Source organism: Hemiscyllium ocellatum, chromosome 36 (genome assembly GCF_020745735.1).
Source record: "Hemiscyllium ocellatum isolate sHemOce1 chromosome 36, sHemOce1.pat.X.cur, whole genome shotgun sequence".
Taxonomy (NCBI): Eukaryota; Metazoa; Chordata; class Chondrichthyes; order Orectolobiformes; family Hemiscylliidae; genus Hemiscyllium; species Hemiscyllium ocellatum.
In genome coordinates, this window is record NC_083436.1 from 32,163,902 (window position 1) to 32,186,012 (window position 22,111).

A 22,111-nucleotide genomic window follows, 5' to 3' on the forward strand; every position below is an offset into this window, starting at 1 on the left:
ATCACTGATCTGTACATTAAATTCACTCATCCACCTTTGTTCTTTATTCCTTGATATCCTTGCCTGAAAAAAAATGTCTTCGTTGAAAAAAAAATTCAGAATCCCTCACCTTTTGGTGGAGACACCAGGATTTTATATTTTTTAAAAAATAAAAAAAAACTAGGTAATGTTAACTACTCAACCTAAATTTAACCAACAATTTAGAACTTAGAATCTCTACATTATGGAACCAGGCCCTTCAGCCCAACTTGTCTACACCAATCCTCTGGAGAGTAACCCACCCAGACCCATTCCCCAATCATATTATCCTACATTTACCCCGACTAATGCACCTACATAGCCCTGAACACTATGGGTAATTTAGCATGGCCAACTCACCTGACCTGCACGTTTGGATTATGGGAGGAAACTGGAGCACCCAGAGGAAACCCAAGCAGACAGAGGAAGAACATGCAAACTCCACACAGACAGTCACCAGAGGCTGGAATCGAACCCAGGTCCCTGGCTCTGTGAGGCAGCAGTGCTAACCACTGTGCCACCCTGAATTCTGAACAATCTCTGGATTGCAATTGTCAACTATTTCCCACTCCTCAGATGCTGCCAGACCGGGTGTTTTTAGCATATAGTGCTTTAATTCCAGATTTCCAACAATTGCAGTATTTTACTTTTGTTGAAAAGTGACATTCCAGACACTATCACATTGAGATCATTTGCCATATTTCTTACATTAAAACAGTGACTACATTTCATGTGCTTCATTAGCAGTAAAATGCTCGAGACAGATCACAAATGGCACCACAGAAATCAAAGCACCTTAATTTTATTTTAAAATCACTCTCTGCACTCTACCAAAACTGCGGCTCTGAAGATCAATTAACTCACATTCAATTAATTTAACTTAGTGTCAACATGGTTCAGCCACAAACCAGGTGCTGGCCTGGAATATTTACGTCAAATGAAGGCTTCACTTGTCCCAGTTTGATACTTTCTCACAGTTCCAGCCAATATCATTCCAAATGGAAAATTGCATAGCACTGCGCCACAAGTCTTCATTCAGCATCAGTTCCTAATTTAAATGGCACTAGGTAAACCTTAGAGAAAAAAAAGATAGCTTTGGCAAAGCAGCAAATTTCCCCATGTCGGCTTCCTTCAGATCAGAGACGAGGAGTTAGGAGCTCAACAGCCTGTTACTTATTTTGACAACTCTATTCCTCAAGCTTTTGCTTTTTGTGCTGAACTTCCCAAGGAAACTAGTAATTTTCACAAGATTTCAGGATTACTGAAAAATTTCAACCTGTCCATTTTTCCTGTCTATTCCAAAAGAGGTAACTTTAATTACTTCAAAATCTTTGCCTGACATCTCAAACCGACACCAAACTGCTTTAAATTTTCCCTCACATTGCATTCAAAAACTAGCATGCAGTGAACATGACGACTTTCAGCTACAACCCAGCTTTTTTAAAATTATGATTTTTTTTTCCCCATCCGCAATTTGCCATTTCATTAAGGTGGTTGAAGGAGAGTGATTTGTAGGGATGTGCGGAAAAGCTAGAGACGTAGGACCGATTGAATAATTCTCAGGCAGATAGCCATGCATTTCTGCTTTATGTAGTGAATGAAGTTATAAAGGTTTACAAAGCAGATTTAAGTCAGTTCTGAAAAAGGGAGTCTTCTTGGACTCTAAGGGTAAATAGGTTTTTCTCACTCCACAGGTACTGCCAGACCTGTTGCATTTCTTACTTGCAGTCAATGAAGCACTTTGTAAATGCTGGAAATACCTATCAGGACTGTGTAGAGAAACAGAGTTAGCATTTCAGGTTCATAGAATCACCGAGGCCCTACAATATGAAAACAAGTCTTTTGGCCCAACACTGACCCTCCGAAGAGTTTCCAACCCAGACACATTCCCCTACCCTATTACTCTATTTCCTCCTGACTAACATGACCTTTCATCAGAGCACAATTTCTATTTTAGATTTTCAGCATCCATAACATTTTGCTTCGGTGTCAGTGCTCAAAATCAGCAGTTGCAAATGAAAAAACAGAGAACGAGGTTCATCAATTACAAATAAATCATAGTAAAGACAATGAACATTAACAATTGTTCCTTGCTCCAGCACGATTCCCACTTAACAGGTGAGAAAAGAGAATTCAATCCCTCTACAGCAGGTGCTAGAAGGTGAAGCATGACTCTAGGGCATGAATTTAATTGAGAAATCCTTGGTGACACAGGGAAACTAACAGGAACTGAGTGCTGCTGTTCTAACCCAGTCATTAAATTTGTGGGCGGCACAGTGGTTAGCACAGCTGCCTCACAACACAAGAGACCCGGGTTCAATTCCCGCCTCAGGCGACGGACTGTGTGGAGTTTGCACATTCTCCCAGAGTCTGCATGGGTTTCCTCTGGGTGCTCCGGTTTCCTCCCATAGCCCAAAAATGTGCAGGTGAGGTGAATTGGCCATGCTAAATTGCCCATAGTGTTAGCTGAAGGGATAAATGTAGGGGAATGGGTCTGGGTGGGTTGCGATTTGAATGGTCAGTATGGACTTGGGCCGAAGGGCCTGTTTCCACACTAAGTAATCTAATCTAATAATTAAAAAGGCAACTCACCTCGCAGCTATGGTTTGATTTCATTTTAGTAGGAGGATATGGGAGGTGTTGGAGAAGGCAAATCAAAATATTTTCCAAGATTATACCAGAATGGAGGATGTTAGAATTAGCAAAATAGGGAAAAAGGGTTACAATGCTTTTGTCCTGAAAAATGGAGTCTGAGGGGGTGACCTTTGTTGTATGTGCAATTATGTCAAGCCTGCACTGCACCATGTGATAGCTTTGCTGTCAGAGCCCTCTTACCGTAAGGATCTACAGGGTCTGGTTCGACTCACTTGGTCAAGGAAAGCCAGTTACTGGTCTAACTAGAAGAGGTTTTTGTACTGAGCAAGTAGCTTATGCCATAGTAGTAAGTTAGACCGATATGACAGACATTGTTGCAGAGACTACAAAGGTCCTAGATATAATACCTTACTCCTTTGAGATGCTGAGCTGTCCTTTCACTAAGGGAGCTAACATCTGAGAGTCATAGAGATGTACAGCATGGAAACAGACGCTTCGGTCCGACCTGTCCATGCCGAACAGATATCCCAAACCAATCTAGTCCCACCTGCCAGCACCCATCTCTTATCCCTCTAAACCCTTCCTATTCGTATACCCATTCAAACGCCTCAAAAATGTTGCAATTGTACTAGCCTCCACCACTTCCTCTGGCAGCTCATTCCATACATGTACCACCCCCTGCATGAAAAAGTTGCCCCTTAGGTCTCTTTTTATCTTTCCCCTCTCACCCTAAACCTATGTCCTCTAGTTCTGGACTCCCTGACCCCGACTTTGTCTATTTATCCTATCCATGCCCCTCAACTTTGTAAACCTTTATAAGTTCACCCCTCAGTCTCCGACGCTCCAGGGAAAACAGCCCCAGCATATTCAGCCTCTCCCTGTAGCTCAGATCCTCCAACCCTGGCAACATCCTTGTAAATCTTTTCTGATCTCTTTCAAGTTTCACAACATCCTTCCAATAGGAAGGAGACCAGAATTGCATGCAATATTCCAACAGTGGCCTAACCAATGTCCTGTACAGCCGCAACATGACCTCCCAACTCCTGTATTCAATACTCTGACCAATAAAGGAAAGCAGACCAAACGCCTTCTTCACTATCCTATCTACCTGCGACTCCACTTTCAAGGAGCTATGAACCTGCAATTCAAGGTCTTTGTTCAACAACACTCTCTAGGACCTTACCATTAAGTGTATAAGTCCTGCTAAGATTTGCTTTCCCAAAATGCAGCACTTCGCATTTATCCGAATTAAACTCCATCTACCACTTCTCAGCCCATTTGGCCCATCTGGTCCAGATCCTGGTGTAATCGGAGGAAACCTCCTTCGCTTTTCACTACACCTCCAATTTTGGTGTCATCTGCAAACTTACTAACTGTACCTCTTATGCTCGCATCCAAAATCATTTATGTAAATGACTAAAAGTAGAGGGCCCAGCACTGATCCTTGTGGCACTCCACTGGTCACAGGCCTCCAGTCTGAAAAACACCCCTCCACCACCACCACCCTCCGTCTTCTACCTTAGAACCAGTTCTGTATCCAAATGGCTAGTTATCCCTGTATTCCATGAGATCTAACCTTGCTAATCAGTCTCCCATGGGGAACCTTGTCGAAGGCCTTACTGAAGTCCATATAGATAACATCTACTTCTCTGTCGTCGATCTTCTTTGTTACTTCAAAAAAAAAACTCAATCAAGTTTGAGAGACATGATTTCCCATGCACAAAGCTATGTTGACTATCCCAAATCAGTCCTTGCTTTTCCAAATACATGTACATCCTGTCCCTCAGGATTCCCTCCAACAACTTGCCCACTGCCGAGGTCAGGCTCACCAGTCTATAGTTCCCTGGCTTGTCTTTACCGCCTTTCTTAAGCAGTGGCACCACACTTGCCAACCTCCAGTCTTCCGGCACTTCACCTGTGACTATCGATGATACAAATATCTCAGCAAGAGGCCCAGCAATCACTTCTCTAACTTCCCACAGAGTTCTCGGGTACACCTGATCAGGTCCTGGGGATTTATCCACCTTTAACCATTTCAAGACATCTAGCACTTTCTCCTCTGTAATATGGACATTTTGCAAGATGTCACCATCTATTTCCCTACAGTCTATATCTTCCATATCTTTTTCCACAGTAAATACTGATGCAAAACATTAATTTAGAATCTCCCCCATTTTCTGTGGCTCTACACAAAGGCCGCCTTGCTGATCTTTGAGGGGCCCTATTCTCTCCTTAGATACCCTTTTGTCCTTAATACATTTGTAAAAACCCTTTGGACTCTCCTTAATTCTATTTGCCAAAGCTATCTCATGCCCTCCTGATTTCCCTCTTAAGTATACTCCTCCTTTCTTTATACTCTGAGGATTCACTCGATCTATCTTGTCTATACTGGACATATGCTTCCTTCTTTTTCTTAAGCAAACCCTCGATTTCTTTAGTCATCCAGCATTCCCTATACCTACCAGCCTTCCCTTTCACCCTGACAGGAATATACTTTCTCTGGTTTAAGGCACTCCTTTACTTTTAGATCCTTGTGCAGCCATCAGTTGAAGATAATGAAAAGGTGCGATAGAGATGCTTCCACTTGTGGGAGAGACCAGAACCCATCCATAAAGATAGACAGAAATTAGAAAATCCAATAAAGAAATTCAGGAGAAACTCCCTACCCAGGCAGAGTAACTACAATGCTAATCTTGTTAGCATGAGTAATCAAGATGAACGGCATAAATGCAGCGCAGGGGAGGTGACAAAGACATGAGGGAGAAGGAAATAGAAAGATATACAAGAAAACTGTGAGAAGGCTCATATACAGAGTAAATAGCAGCATGGACCAATTGAGCTGAAAAACATGTACTACACCAAACCAGGACATATAATATCAAAGACAACTCAAGTAGAATTAATGTACAGAAACAAAGACAGGAAAGTGGAGCCGAGACCACAAATCAGGTCAATCATAATCTTGTCAAGTAGTGGAATAGGGTCAAAGGTGGAATGACCTAAACCTGCTCAAGTCCCAAAGGGGCAGCACAAATCCCACACCAACTCACGACAGATTCTACATCAAATAAAGCTAACATGGCTCTATGATAAGGTGACCTTCAGTGTGGCACACTCTGAAGTACTTTAATATAAAGGGTAAACGCAAGTCAGGCAACTATATTGCTAAATACAGCAACCCTACATACAATTATACAAAGGCTTCATTTTAAAGAGACTCAATAAGGTCACTTCTCAGGAAGTCAATCACAGATGACCCAAGGTGGGCTTTACAAAGCATTTTAAAAGGTGGAGCGAGAGCGAGAGCTCCTGCATGTAAGGAATAAAGCAGTTGAAGGTGTGCACCAATGACTTGGTCAACAAAACGTGATGTGGAAGCAGCCATAGTTGGACAACCACATTGGGTGTGGGTGAGGTTGTGGAAATTGGATAAACTTACAATAGTCTGTCAAATGGTTCACCCAGCAGCTTCCAACTTCTCCTGCCACATGCAACAAAAAGCACACAAGTGAGGTGTATGGAGGCCTCTAAATGAACATTAGTTGGTCCTTTCTGATGGCATCCACAGGCAGGAACATCATGCACTTCATTTTACAGATCTCTTTGAATAGATCAGTCGACTGGTGGGGGTGTGGATCCGAAATCCAGCCCTCTGAGTCTAGCCCAAAGAGCCAATTACTGAAACAAGGATGGAGCAAGACAGCAGGTATGTGCAGTGATTCAAAATATTAATGCTTATGATAGAGGGGGTAGGGGTTGGAAGCTCAGCTTCATGTGAAAGTGGACAGATACTGCACCTGGAGAGATTTTTTTCACTGAAGACAACTCGAGAACGAAGCCAAAAGATGCTAAAATGCCATTGCTCATAAAACAGAAAAGGCTGTGCTGCTAGAATAGTAACACAGCTGGTCTGCAGGAGAACAGCTAAAATCTTGAATTCTTTAAATCTTATTTTCTTATGACAGCTCTACTTGGGAGCAGGATGTTGCACTTAGTAAAATGTTCTTTAATCATTCCATTCTCCATAAACCCATAGTCTGACTAAGAGATGAGCACTTTGCGTATGAATGCGATCAGACAACAAAGCTTTTGGAAGGCTAGCTGTCTTAGAATTTTACTGTACAGAAAAGGCCATTTTAACCCACTGTGTGACAGCTTATTTGAAAGCTATCCAAATTTTTCCCCATTCACTCACTGTTCTCCCATAGCTCTGCAAAGACTCCCCTTTCAAGGTGAGGTCCTAGCTAATCTTAGAAGTCACGATTCAGTGTGCTTTTAGGTCACACTTTGTAACAATTGTTCAGGGGGCAAATACATTTAACATAAAATCAGTGTCCCCTGGTTGCCAGTACCTATAAATCTGAAAATCCTTCCCTACATACTCGATCAATACAGTTGCATGAATTGTAACACCTTAAAATTTCCCAATAACTTTTTCTGCTCTAACAAGGAGGTACATTAAAAAAATGCACATCGTGTGGGTTTGTTTAACAAGCCATTTGTTTGATTGACATGACAAACTTACTTGTTTTTGGTGTTTTTTCCTTTGGCTCCACTTTTGCTTCCCTTTCCTTCCATCTTCGAATTTGTTCCTGTCTCATTTTAAAAAACAGAATCTGCTTTTGTTCTTCGTTTAGTTCAGCCAGAAGCTCGGGCTCAATGTACATGGTCTCCAATATTTGCTGCAGCATTGTCAAAAACTTTGTTCTTTTAACAGTCTATCAAAGTGACTGAAAAATAATCAGGAGTAACCCAAAGTGTAATTAGTGTTTCTTGTGCAGCCACCTAAAAGGAAGGAGAAAGGAGAGGTTTTTAAAAAATTCATCGACTGGATATAAGCATTGGTGGTAAGGCCAACATTTATTAGCTATCCATACAGAATAGATGGTACCAAGCCCCTCTTGACTACAATGCAATGGCTAACTAAGGTATTTTGAAGGGTGTTTAAGTGTAGGTTAGGAGTCACATCCAAATTAAGATCTGAGAAGGAGGATAGATTTCATTCCCTAAAAAGGACATGAATGAACCAGATGGATTTTTTTTTTTTACAACAAGCCAGTATTTTCATGGTCACCATGATTGATGCTTCCTCCTTATCGTATTTGGGCTCCTTGCTGGAAATCGATCTCATTTTCAGATTATCCGTCCAGCCCTCAAAAGTAGCCACCATGCCACACACCGCATAGTCACCCAGACCAAATTATAGTACAAGATCAAACACAACATTTGCAGTTATTTTCCCCATAGAAAATGAAAAAACGAAAGACCTGCAAGACCTTTGCATTCTCGATGCACACCAGAAGCACTTCACTGGTTCGGCTGTTTTAATGTTGCTAACATAAACATAGCAAGCTCCCACATATAGCACAGAAATGCAATCATCAATTTTTGGGGCATTAATACATAAATATCGTTTTGGTCAGCAGAGAAAACTCCCCTGCTCTTCTTAGAGAGCGTCATAAGATCTTGTATGGCTACCTGAGGGGGCAGGCAGACTCTCAGCATAATGTTTCACTGAAAAAGATGCTATCACGAATGGTGCAGCACCCCACTGTACTGCCCTGGGACTAGTGCACAAAAATCACTGCGGGACTTAACTTTCTAACCCAGAGGTGGGATGCTACCAACTGAGCTATGATTCACAGAAAGATAAAAAAAAAATCAGTAGTGGGGGAGGGGGTGAAGGGAGAAGAAAAAAAGAAAGAAAGAAAAAGTCAAAGTTATATTACAAATGCATGTGTTAACATCACTAACCTGATCAGATTCAGGGGAAAAACTCAATTTCTTGGTAGTTAAGCGACAACCAAACAGGAAAAGGAATCAAATGGAGCAGTACCCCATCAGCACATATATGCTTCTTTAAAAAGATGGTTAAAAAGGAATTGCAGCAGATTTCTATTTGAATGCCAGCCTGTTCTTAGAAGAACCAGGACTTAAATGGTAGTTCGTTCATCTCCAAGGCACCATATCATCGCTTCAACCCCACGCCAGGGCACACTGTCTGAGTTCACATTCCAGAACAGTACTTAAGGCGTGTAGCACTGCCAAACAAGTCAACTTTCAGATAAGACATTCAATCTTATAACCAAAAGGAGATGAATAGCTGGCTCCTGTTTTGACATTGACTGTGTATCACTTGTACAAAAGGCCCAAAAACTACTGAAATTCTTGCCAGGCAATTCCACTGATAAGAATCATTTCTTCCAAAACCACAAGACATCCAATGATTCATTATAACAGAATGCATTATGTCCCAAGAACTCTACATTGACATCAAACTTGACAGTACAACTAGTATCACAAGAGCTAACGCATATAAAGCACAAAGCCAAATAATTAAAGACTGTAAAGTGATCACAAGACTTAGTGAGCAAAATTAAAATATTTTGTTCTTACCGTTCATAATACGTCAAAGGCTTTCACCAATTGGAATTACACAACTCATAATTCATTGCTATGTATCCGCTATTCTAAATTCAATTGGATCTTGGTTAATTTGTCAAGGGCCCTCAAGTGTCCAAGTAAATAATGGAATGTTCTTCCAGGCATCATCACTGGCAAAGGGACATTCTTCATGAACAGTAAACTGCATGAGTCATAACTGCAAGGGGCCAGGGTGAACAAAGTCACATTCTGCTTTCACTCCCATTTAGAGAGAAAAAAAATCATGAAAATGTAACCAAGTTATATGTAATTGGAAACATGCAGCACCATTAGGCCGCTGGAGTGTCTGCCAGGAACCTCGATTATAACAGGAGCTATTAGTTAGCAATTTATTCAGAATCAAGATTCTTATTAAAAATTTTTAGAACTGCACTGTAGTATAATGAAGGGACTGAGGCAAATCCTTAAGTGAAGTCTTAAACACACCACCTTCATTCGTTTGACAAGAACTAAGCATTTGCCAAATCTCGAGTATTTCCAACATTGTCTGCTTAAATTTAAAGGCATGTTTAAAGAGTGCATTTTCATGGAGATTAAAGCAGCAACACAGGCAGTTACTTCAATTATGTAACAATTGTGTCGTACTGTGTCTATTGCACTAACAAGTCAAATCATTTGAAACCTGCAGAGCATCCCATTCCTGAACCTACAATTTCTTTGTAGAAGTGCAGGGAACGAATGAATGGTTAACTCAGAGAGACCAGCAACACATTTACAGCTGTGATCTCCAGCATCTGCAGACCTCATTTTTTACTCAGAGAGAGAGAGAGAGAAGGAGGGGGAACTCCCAGGCGCCAGCTTTTGGGGAGATTTGCAACTTGAAACATGAGGAACCTCAAGAGCAGGTCACCACGTTTTTGCCAGCTCCTCGGATTTCTCGTGCCCGAGGGACAGCTTTCGGGGGGGGGGGGGGGGGGGGACTTGATCCCAGGGTAAAGGCGAAACGGGGATTTAGGAGCCAGCTACAGGATTGGGAAGATAAACGTAACTCACCTGGATCAGCGGAGTTCCTTCTGCTCAACTTCCAGACTTCCTGCCCTCAAGAGAGAGAGAGAGAGAGAACGAACAAACAATAAAAAAGGAAAATAAGCATCAGGAAGTCCGTCCGTTTCGACCATCACATGACAATGTCGGTCCAGCCCTGAGGCACCGCAAAATCAAGGAGGACGAGTGTGGACGGTACAGGAACGCAGTTCAGTGCAAATCCACTCACCGCCGAGCGGGTCTCCTCCACAGGTCAACCCCTCACCATTGAGGCTCGGAAAATCTTTTGCACAGACCTGGGGAGGCGTGCAGGCAAGTCGCGCCTGTAATAAATTCCTGAAATACCAAACGTGTCCCGGGAGCCGCACTGAGCCAGACAGGCAACTACAAGATCGACAGAAGCTGGTCTTGTCTTCCCCAAGAGCAGTGGGCTTTTCCCCCCCTCTCTCCACTGCCACTTAAGTCAAGTGCGCTATCACCTCCAAACAGACATTCCGTTCTCTAAAACACCGCCTTCCTTCCTTCAGTCAGTCAGCCTGCCTCATTCACAGAGCCGCACCCTGTCAGAACCCCCACCCATTCTTTACCCTTTCCTACCTGAGGATGAGGCGGGGTCAGTCTAATCTAACCAACCAGCCTCAGAACCACTCACATCCCCTACTGGTTCAAGGTACAGTCCTCTAGGAACAGGGACCTTCACACTGCTGCACAGTATTGGAGATTCTAGACTAAAGAGAGAGACGAGGGTGAACTAAGAGGCAGAGTTGGAACACACACTAAGGGGGCAGAGGGGATTAGGGCAATGAATAATGTCACAGGTCGGTGAGCTCATGGAAAACACATTAAGGGAAATTGCAGAAACAGAGAAGGTGTCAGTATCTAAGGCACTGGATGGGGGACGGCTCAGGTTTGAAACTGAAGCAGATGAGTCATTAGTCGGGGGCGGGGTCTGCCAATTCTGCAGGGCAATCAAACAGTCCCAGGGTAGGGAGGGACACAATTCAGGTTAATGTTGGCATATAGTCCGGGTGAATGTGGGAGCCCAGCCCAGACGAATATTGAGTTGTAGCCTGGGTTCATGTGAGAATGCAGTCCAGTTTACAACTGGGGTTTAGCCTGGGTGAATGTGGGGGTATAGTCCAGGTTTAATATTGGGCTGTAGTCTGGATGGATGTGGAGGTGTGGTCCATGTTTAATATTGAGGTGTAATCCAGCTTTTATGTGGGGGTGTAGTCCAGGTGAATGTGAGGGTTAGTCCAGGATTAATATTGGGGTGTAATCCAGGTTTAATATTGGGGTATAGTCTGGGTGAATGTGGAGGTGTAGTCCAGGTTCAGTATTGGAGTATAGTCCGGGTGAATGTGGGATGTGGTCCAGTTATAATATTGGGGTGTAGTCTGGGTGAAGTTTGGGGTGTATTACAGGTTTTGAGGTGCAGTCCAGATTTAATATTGGGGTGTAGTCTGGGTGAAGTTTGGGGTGTATTATAGGTTTTGAGGTGCAGTCCAGGTTTAATATTGGGATTAATATTGGGATGCAGAGGGATTCAAGATGGCGGTGATGCAGTACATCTGCTTTACTGAGCTCTGCACCAGAACCCAGACAAAGTGGGGTACTCACCCTCCCTTCACTGTTTAATTTGTTGGAAGTAACTATTTCCCAACCCTTAGAATGATTTAGTACCAGTTCTGAACAGTTCAGTGCATTTACTAGATGACTAAGAGGAAAGGAGCACAGGGATTGCATCAGGCAGGGACCCCCCCCCCGCCATTGTAGCAACGGACACGCCCTTGGCTGCTGTGTCGGCCTCCGTGACCACCCTAGGGGACTCACCTGTGGAGCTGTGCTTGATCTTGGAGTTTGTGAAACTCCTGAGAGAAGATCGATTTGTCAATGGAGGAGACCTGGGCCAGGCTTGAATTCATCTCGGTCATGCTGCATAGGCATAACTTGGAGATCCAGCTTCTTGGGCAGCGTCATGGGCATGGGCATAACTTGGAGATCCAGCGTCTTGGGCAACGTCATGGGCATGGGCATAACTTGGAGATCCAGTGTCAGGGAGGTGGCGCAACGGGCCGCAGCTTCCAAGACCGTGGGGGAATCCTTGGCGGGTTGAGTTCAGGCACTGGAATGCCGAGTGCGAGTCTTGGAGGAGCACATTGATGACCTCGAAATTCAAAATCGTGGAAGAACATCCGGTTGCTGGAGCTTCCCAAACGGGAGAAGGAAGGCCAGCCTGTCAGCCTTCTGGAGCAATGGCTCCCACAGTTTCTAAGGCTGTAGGTTGAGGTAGGGCCGGGTTTGGCTCAAGCAGGCCCACTGGGTGGTAGTGTAGTGTACACGCCTGAACCATACCAGCGCCCCCGCCCAGTCCTAGTGTTACTCCAGCATTATAGAGACAAACAAATGATGTTGGAAGCCTCTGTAGCACCAGGGAAAGATCGCCAGGCTATGGTATATCAAGGGTCACTAATCATTCTTTTTCAAGACTTCCCTCCAGTCGTGATTCACAAGAGGAAGGCCTTTGATGAAGTAAAAAAACGGCTGAGGGACCTGAATATGCAGTATTCCGTTAGATATCCGGCGATACCACATTTTAGCCACGGAGGGTCCATGCTCAACTTTGACTCACAGGAAAAGGCAAAGGACTTCTTGAATGCTTTAAAATACACTGGCCTGAATTATATGGACAATTACTTTATTTTTTTTCTGTAATCTGCCTTGTTCACCTGGTTGTTGGAAGGGGGGTGCTTTTGGACTTCTTTTTAACATATGTCAGGGTCATAATTATCTTTTTTTTGCTTCCTCTCCCTTCTCTCCCCTTTCTCATCATCCTTTGTTTCAGATGGGGGGGAGCGGTTGGGGAAGTAGTCTTTTTTTTGATGTTCTACCAGGAGTGCTTAGGATTACAGTATGGAGGGGACAGGTTGGGTGCCTACTTTTAAATTTCTTGTTATAAGATATTGGCTATTTTTCTTGCTATGTGTATTCTGGGATGGGGATGTAGCTCCAGCTAGAAGGAGTCATGGTGGGTCTAATGGGTGGTATGAGCGCCCCCTGTGGACAATTGGGAAAATCTCCTTTCAGTTATGTTATATGTTGGTATGTTATAGAAGTAGTTGTTAGAAGTTTTGATTTAGTAGTTTTGGAAGTTGCATTTGTAAAATTTATATGAACTGATTATAGTTTTCACTTGGCGTGCTATGAGTGGGGTTCTTCCTCCCAGAGGTCATGGACTGTTTTGGATGATCATGGCTAGCCATTCATTTAAATGGTGCACCTGGAATGTTAAGGAAGTCATCCACCAATTAAGAGAAAAAAGAATACTGTCAAGCCTTAGAAAAGAGAAGGTCAATGTAGCCTTGTAACAAGAAATGCACTTAACTGATAAGGAGCATATGAAGTTGCAACAGGGAGGATTCGGCCAGGTGTTTTTCTCATCTTTTAACTCGAAAAGTAGAGGGGTTGCTATTCTCATCCGGAAGAACCGCTCATTTCAAATGCTCAGCCAAATTAAGAATGAGTGCGGGCGATTCATAATATTTAAAGCTTTAATACATGAAGATGAATATGGGATTTTGAATGTATGTTGCCCCCTCCTCGGCACATCCCTTTAAATTCGTAACAGATGCACTCTCTAGATTGGGATGTGTCATACGACTAGAGGGGGAGACTTTAATTGTATTATTGACTCCGAGATGGACAGGATGCCTCAGGGTCTTGTGGGTATGTCTCCGCAATCCAGACAGTTGGTGGAGTTGAACAGGGAATTGGGGTTGGTGGATGTATGGAAATGTGTTCACCCCAAAGGTAGGGATTTTACCTTTTTTTCCCTAATCCACATATGTGCTATACTAGAATTGACATTTTTTTTCCCTATCGACCTCTTCAAATTTGGTGCTGTCTTGCAGAATAGGGAATATAGCCGTTTCTGATCTTGCAGCAGTGTACATGGAGGTCAAGGCTGGTGGTGTTGGGATGGGCTCCTGGCACTGGCGCATGGACACTTTCCTCTTGAAAGATAGCAGGCTTATAGAGTATTTTTTGCGAAAGTAGAAAATCTTCTGGGATGTTAATTTAGATATGGCCAGCAACCCATTGGTGCTGTGGGAGACTGCCAAGGCGTATGCACGGGGTTTGATCACTTGTTATTCAGCGACCCAGAAACGACAGAGGGGAGAACGACAGAGGGGAGCTTGAGGCTCGCCTGATGGCAGCTGTGTTAGCATACTTTGATAGGCCGACCATAACTAAATTACAGCACATTACAGCCCTTAGGGCTACTTTGAATGCTGCACTTACACAGACAGCAAAGAGGGAAATGTCTTTTGCGAAACAGAGATTACTTGAGTCTGGTGATAAACTGAGTGGATATCTAGCGTACTTGGCCAGAAAGAAGAATGCCCCCCCCCAATCTATTACAACCATCAGAGAGTGCGCTGGTACTTGCAATGTTAAAAAGATTAATGCAGCATTTAGAAAGTTTTATTTTGTGCTGTATCAGTCGGAGGGCTGTGAGGAGAGAATGATGAAAATGGAGTCCTTTTTTTTAAGACCTTCGTCCTTTCGGGTGTAACCTCAGACAATTCAGGAAGTACAGGAGGCGGTGAGGCTGTGATAAAACGCCCAGACCAGATGGACTTCAAGGTGAGTTTTGTAAGTAGTTTATAGACAAGCAGGCTAGGCCACTCTTGGACATGTACTATCATTCATTCAGTCAGGGCTGCCTCCCATCTTTGAGTGAAGCAAATATTTCTCTTCTTCTTAAGAAAGGAAAAGCCCCAGAAGATTGCACTTCGTACTGGGCCATATCGTTACTGAATGTGGATTTTAAAATCCTGTTGAAAATGCTGGTGTTAAGGCGGGAGAAGGTATTGACTTTATTGTAAAGGAGGACCAGACGGGTTTTATTAAGGTTCATAGGTCTACCGACAATATTAGGAGAGTATTAAATATGGTCGAAATATGTCAGCTATGAGCGATCCCGGGTGTGGTAGTCTCCCTGGATGCAGAGAAAACATTTGATTGGGTAGAGTGGCCGTACCTCTTTTATGTCATGGAATGGTTTGGTCTTGGAGAGGTTTTTACCAAGTGGGTGGCAGTGCTGTATAGTGACCTGAATGCAACAGTTCTCACTAATGGTATGAGGTCAGATAGTTTATTGTCGGCAGAGGCTGCCATCCAGGGTCCCCTCTCTTGCCACTATTATATACAGTGGTGATCGAGCCGCTGGTGGAAACCATCTGGATGGATCCCGATATTACTGCCCTGGAGGTAGGGTCAGGCAGCACAAAATCACTCTCTATGCGGATGATGTCTTTCTCTTGTTAACCCATCCAATGTGCCCTGCTTAACACAAGTGATCAATCTATTTGGTTTGATTTCAGGGTACAAAATTAATTTCATAAAATCAGAGGCCATGCCTGTGGGGGGGGTCTTACTAGTATCTCCAATTTTGGGGATGGAACCCATTTTCCCCTTCTGGTGGTCACATCGAGGTTTTCTGGTTTTAGGCATTTTTATTACCCTGGTTTTTGATCAACTGAATAAAGCCAACTACAGAGGAACCTCGATAATCCGAGTACCAATTATCTGAAAATTGGATTATCTGGAGGAGATCTCGAGGTCCCCATGGAAACATTACATCAAGGACGTGTTTCCAACAGGAATCGCATCTTTTGTTTACAGTGATTAAACAGGCACCGTCTCCAAATGACTGACCTCCCACCCTTCTCTCTCCCCACATTTCCCTGGAGTTCTACAGAGGGGTGTACCCTACAACTCCCCTCGCCCATCCCCACCTAATCTCTCCAACATTGTCCTGTAACAAGGCAGAGGTGGAACCTGTCAAAAAGTTGCAGTAAAAAATTGTGTGTGTGTGTGTGTGTGTGTGTGTACATACTATTTGGAGACTTACCCCACAAAGGCAGCTGCAGCAGCAGCAGACTCGTTGGTGTTCATGCCAACTGCCCCGGAGAGGGGGTAAGTGTGTACAGGTTGGGGGCAGGTGGGAAGACGGTGTTGCACGGGATTGGGAGTGGAGGGCAGTGTTGGGGGCAGGGGGCGGTATTGGATGTGGTTAGGGGCGGTATCGGACATGGTTGGGGGCGGGGGGGTGGTGTTGGATGGGGTTGGGAGCTGGGGGGGCGATTTTGGGGGCACGGGGTGGTGTTGGGGGTGGGGCCGGTATTGGACAGGGTTGGGGGCGAGGCCTTGCGCAATGTGTGCTTTTGCAGTCTTCTGAACATGGAGCAGATTTTGAAAACTCGGAGCTCCAGAGCAAAGGCATTTAATCGATGAACCGAATAATTGATTATCCGAATGAAATAGTGCCCGCCCATCACGTTTGGATAATCGAGGTTCCCCTGTATAGGCAGTTGGTAGAGAAGATAAGGCAGAACCTTTGGGGCTGGGAAGATCTTCTGATATTTTGGTTATGCAGAATAGCTTTGGTTAAGATGAATGTTCTTCCTCGTTTACTATATCCCATGAGAGTGCACCTTTGATGCTGCCAAGGCAAGCACTGTATGGGTTTTACAGCTGGCTTGGATCTTTTATTTGGCATCATGGGTGGCCTCTTATTAAGCTGGATAAATTGCAGCTTCAGCAAGAGATGTGGGGTCTAGATTTTCCAGACTTTAAGAAATATCAATTGAATTCCTTACTATCCTATGTAGCTGAATGGGCCTGTCAGGATCCACAATCGATCTGGCTAGACGTTGAGGTCTCTCAGACAAAATGCCCACTCTTTAATTTGTTGTTTATGAACAAGATGAGAACTGTTATGGTTCACTCTAAAAACCCAATTGTCCTAAACACAGTTAAAGCATGGAGAATGATGCGGCAGAGCAAGGACAATTTCCAAAAACATCTCCTTTTACTCCCATAATGGGAATGTTGGGATTCCAGTTGGGTTCGATAGACTCTGGCTTTAAGTTCTTAGAGTCCAGAGGAATGTCCTGTTTGGAAGATCTATTTGATGGGGAGTTCATGATGTCCTTCGAACAGCTGAGTCAGGCGTCTGAGCTACCTAGGAGAGATCTCTTTCATTATTTCCAGGTCAGAGACTTCATACAAAAAAAACTACATTGATGGTTAACCCATACAAGTTGGACATGGAGAGGTGAGTTCTCCGGTCTATGGGTGCCCTCTCTGTTAGCACTCCCTCTCACTTGTTAGGTAGTAACGTCTTGAAGGACATTGAACAGCTATATAAAACCTGCACTCAAGAATTAGGGGTGGAAATCTCATCAGAGATGTGGGAGGATATCTGGGAAAATGTTAGGAAGATCTCAATTTGTGATAGCATCCAGGCTATTCAACTGAAGGTACTCCAAAGGGCTCACCTGGCACTGGAACAGCTTGCGAAATGTAAGACAGGAGTGTCCCCAATGTGCCCAAAGTGTAAAATGGAGGTTGGGACTCTTACTCACTACTGTGGTCATGCCACAAGCTCCGCAGGTATTGGGATGTCATCGCGAGTGTTTCGGCAAAGGTTTTGGGAAGTGAGGTTAAGCTGGATCCAATGTCCCTCCTTTTGGGTCTTCCAAATCTTCTCTCTCTGGATGTGCATGGGAAGAAACTGTTTAATATTCTTACTTTCTGCGTGAGGAAGAACATTCAAATGAGCTGAGTGTCGGAGAATCCCCCAGGAACACATTCCCCTAGACTTCCTGCTGAGTATGGTGCACCAGAAAATGGAATTGTTTTTCAGAACATAGCAGCCCTTTTTGAAATGTATAGATGCAGACATATCGGCTGTATTATTCGGAGCCTTTGTGTAGCCATGAGTGTTGTCTGTTGGTCTGGGGGCTACTGGGAGGAAGAATCTGAACAAATACGGGTTTATTTACTATTGCTCCCAGTGGTGGGGAGCTTCGATGGGATTGTACTGACTGCAGTAATTTAATTGAATATAATTTAAGTTACCTTTGCTATAACTTGGATTAATTTTATTTTGTTTGTTTATTTATTTTTCTTCTTTCTCCTTGATTATTTATTGAATTGTACTTTTTGTAGACTTCCTTTGTTTATTTTTCGTGTTTCGGTTGTCTGTGGAGTAGAGTGGTAGTTTATTTTCTATTATTGCTATTATATTATAAAGTTATCATTCTATTTGTAGAGGTTCTGAAATTTTGTAAAATAAACCTAAGATCTTTTTCCAATAAAAATATTTATTTTCAAAAAAATTTGGGGTGTAGACCAGGTGAATGTGGGGATGTAGTCCAGGTTTAATATTAGGGTGTAATCTAGGATCATGTCAGGGTATAGTCCGGGTGAATGCGGGGGTGCAGCCGGGGTTAATATTGGGGTACAGTCCGGGTTTAATATTGGGGTATAGTCTAGGTGAATGTGGGGGTGTAGTCTGGGTTTAATATTGGGATATAGTCTAGGTGAATGTGTGGGTGTTGTCCAGGTTTAATCTTGGAGTATAGTCTGGGTGAATGTGGGGGTGTATCCAGGTTTAATACTCGGGTATAGTCCAGGTGAATGTGCGGGTGTAGCCCAGGATTATTATTGGGGTATAGTCCGGGTGAATGTGAGAGTGCAGTCCATGTTTAATATTGGTGTATAGTCCAGGTGAATGTGCGGGTGTAGTTCGGGCTTAATATTGGGTTATCGTCCGGGTGACTGAGGGGGTGTAGTCCAGGTTTAATATTGGGGTGTAATCCAGGTGAAGTGGTGGTGTAGTCTAGGTTTAATATTGAGGTATAGTCCTGGTGAATGTGGAGGTGTAGTCCGGGTTTAATATTGGGGTATAGTCCGGGTGAATGTGGGGATGCAGTCTCAATTTAATATTGGGGTATAGTCCTGCTGAATGTGGGGGTGTAGTCCAGGTAAAATATTGGGGTATAGTCCTGCTGAAGGTGGGGCTGTAGTCCAGGTTTAATTTTGGGGTAGAGTCCGGGTGAATGTGGTGGTGTAGTCCAGGTAAAATATTGGGGTATAGTCCGGGTGAATATGGGGGTGTAGTCCGGGTTTAATATTGGGGTATAGTCCGGGTGAATATGGGGGTGTAGTCCAGGTTTAATATTGGGGTATCGTCCGGAATAATGTGGGTGTGTGGTCCAGGTTTAATATTGGGGTACAGTCCTTGTGAATGCGTGGGTGTAGTCTGGGTTTAATATTGGGGTATAGTCCAGGTGAATGTGGGTGTGTAGTCTAGGTTTAATATTGGGGTGTAATCCAGGTGAGTGTGGAGGTGTAGTTTAGGTTTAATATTGGGGTATAATCCTGGTGAATGTCGAGGTGTAGTCCAGGTTTAATATAGTGATATAGTCCAGGTGAATGTGGGGGTGTGGTCTGGGTTTAATATTGGGGTATAGTCCGGGTTTAATATTGGGGTATCGTCCGGGTGAATGTGGAGTAGTAATGCAGGTTTAATATTGGGGTAAATTCCAGGTGAATGTGGGGGTGTAGTCTGGTTGAATGTGGGTGTGTTGTCCAGGTTTAATATTGGGGTATAGTCCATGTGAGTGTGGGTGTAGTCCAGGTTTAATATTGGGGAATAGTCCGGGTGAATGTGGGGATGTAATCCAGGTTTAATACTGGGGGATAATTCGGGTGAATGTGGGGGTGCAGTCCAGGTTTAATATTGGGGTACAGTCTGGATGAATGTTGGTGTGTAGTCCAGGTTTAATATTGGGGTATAGTCCGGGTGAATGTGGCGGTGTAGTCCAGGATTAGTATTGGAGTCTCGTCTGGGTGAATGTGGGGGTGTAGTCCAGGTTTGATATTGGGGTATAGTCTGGGTGAATGTCGGGGTGTAGACCGGGTTTAATATTGGGGTATAGTCTGGGTGAATGTGGCGGTGTAGTCCATGATTAATATTGGAGTCTCGTCTGGGTGAATGTGGGGGTGTAGTCTGGGTCACTGTGGTGGTGTAGTCCAGGTTTAATATTGGGGTATCGTCCGGGTGAATGTGGGGCTGTTGTCCAGGTTTAATATTGGGGTATAATGCAGGTGAATGTGGGAGTGCAGTCCAGGTTTAATTTGTGGTATAGTCTGGGTGAATGTTGGGGTGTAGTCCAGGTTTAATATTGGGGTATAGTCCGGATGAATGTGGGGGTTTAGTCCTGGTTTAATATTGGGGTATAGTCCGGGTGAATGTGGGGGTTTAGTCCAGGTTTAATATTGTGTTATAGTCCAGGTGAATGTGGGGGTGTTGTCCGGGTTTAATATTGGGGTATCGTCATGGTGAATGTGGGTGTGTGGTCCAGGTTTAATATTGGGCTATATTCCAAGTGAATGTGGGGCTGTAGTCCACGTTAAGAGTATAATCCTGGTGAATGTGGAGGTGTAGTACAGGTTTAATATTGGAGTATAGTCCGTGTGAATGTGGGGGTGTAGTCGGGTTTAATATTGGGGTATAGTCCGGGTGAATGTGGGAGTGCAGTCCAGGTTTAATTTTGGGGTAGAGTCTGGGTGAATGTGGGGGTGTAGTCTGGGTTTAATATTGGGGTATAGTCCAGGTAATTGTGGCAGTTTAGTCCAGGTTTAATATTGGGGTATAGTCCGGTTGAATGTGGGGGTGTAGTCCAGGTTTAATATTGGGGTATAGTTTAGGTGAACATGGGTGTCGTCCAAGTTTAATATTGGGGTATAGTCCAGGTGAATGTGGAGGTGTAGTCTGGGTTTAATATTGGGGCATAGTCCAGGTAATTGTGGCAGTGTAGTTCAGGTTTAATATTGGGGAATAGTCTGGTTGAATGTGGGCGTGTAGTCCAGGTTTAATATTGGGGTATAGTTCAGGTGAACATGGGGTGTTGTCCAAGTTTAATACTGGGGTATAGCCCAGGTGAATGTGGAGGTGTAGCCCAGGTTTAATATTGGGGTACAGGTCTGGGTGAATGTTGGGGTGTAGTCCAGGTTTAATTTTGGGGTATAGTCCGGATGAATGTGGGAGTGTGGTCCAGGTTTAATATTGGGGTATAGTCTGGGTGAATGTGGGGGTGTCGTCCAGGATGAATATTGGGCTATAGTCCGAGTGAATGTTGGAGTGTTGTCCGGGTGAATGTGGGAGTGTAGTCCAGGTTTAATATTGGGGTGTAGTCCAGGTTTAATATTGGGGTATAGTCTGGGTGAATGTGGGGGTGTCGTCAAGATTTAATATTGGGGTATAGTCCAGGTGAATGTCGGAGTGCAGTCCAGGTTTAGTATTGGGTATAGTCCTGCTGAATGTGGGGGTGTAGTCCGGGTTTAATATTGGGGTATAATCCGGGTGAATATGGGGGTGTAGTCCGGATTTAATATTGGGGTAGAGTCCGGGTGAATGTGGTGGTGTAGTCCAGGTAAAATATTGGGGAATAGTCCTGGTGAATATGGGGGTGTAGTCCGGGTTTAATATTGGGGTATCGTCCGGAATAATGTGGGTTTGTGGTCCAGGTTTAATATTGGGGTACGGTCCATGTGAATGTAGGGGTGTAGTCCAGGATTAATATTGGGGTATAGTCCGGGTTTAATATTGGGGTATCGTCCGGGTGAATGTGGAGTAGTAATGCAGGTTTAATATTGGGGTAAAGTCCAGGTGAATGTGGGGGTGTAGTCCGGTTGAATGTGGGGGTGTTGTCCAGGTTTAATATTGTGGTATAGTCCATGTGAGTGTGTGGGTGTAGTCCAGGTTTAATATTGGAGAATAGTCCGGGTGAATGTTGGGATGCAGTCCAGGTTTGTTATTGGGGTATAGTCTGGGTGAATGTCGGGGCGTAGACCGGGTTACTGTGGTGGTGTAGTCCAGGTTTAATATTGGAGTATCGTCCAGGTGAATGTGGGGGTGTAGTCCGGGTTTAATATTGGGGTGTAGTCCCGGTGAATGTGGGGGTGTATCCAGGTTTAATACTCGGGTATAGTCCGGGTGAATGTGGGGGTGTAGTCCGGGTTTAATATTGGGGTATCGTCCGGAATAATGTGGGTATGTGGTCCAGGTTTAATATTGGGGTACGGTCCATGTGAATGTGTGGGTGTAGTCTGGGTTTAATATTGGGGTCTAGTCCAGGTGAATGTGGGTGTGTAGTCCAGGTTTAATATTGGGATATAGTCCAGGTGAATGTGGGGGTGTAGTCAGGGTTTA

General features: G+C 44.0%; 1 protein-coding gene across 4 annotated transcripts in view; it reads right to left on the reverse strand.

Moving 5' to 3' along the window:
• sh2d4a (SH2 domain containing 4A) overlaps positions 1–22,111 on the reverse strand; it is a 93,679-nt gene that overhangs the window by 33,075 nt on the left and 38,493 nt on the right. Inside the window, exons 1-3 of one of the 4 annotated variants that reach the window (XM_060851578.1) lie at positions 10,271–10,606; positions 10,051–10,090; positions 7,139–7,398 (exon numbers count right to left, since the gene is read on the reverse strand). In XM_060851578.1, coding sequence (XP_060707561.1) covers positions 7,139–7,304 — 166 coding nt within the window. In that variant the 5' untranslated portion in view covers positions 7,305–7,398; positions 10,051–10,090; positions 10,271–10,606. Of the gene's footprint in view, positions 1–7,138; positions 7,399–10,050; positions 10,096–10,270; positions 10,607–22,111 lie in introns of those variants that run through there. The other 3 variants (XM_060851579.1, XM_060851580.1, XM_060851581.1) reach the window with 3 other exon arrangements.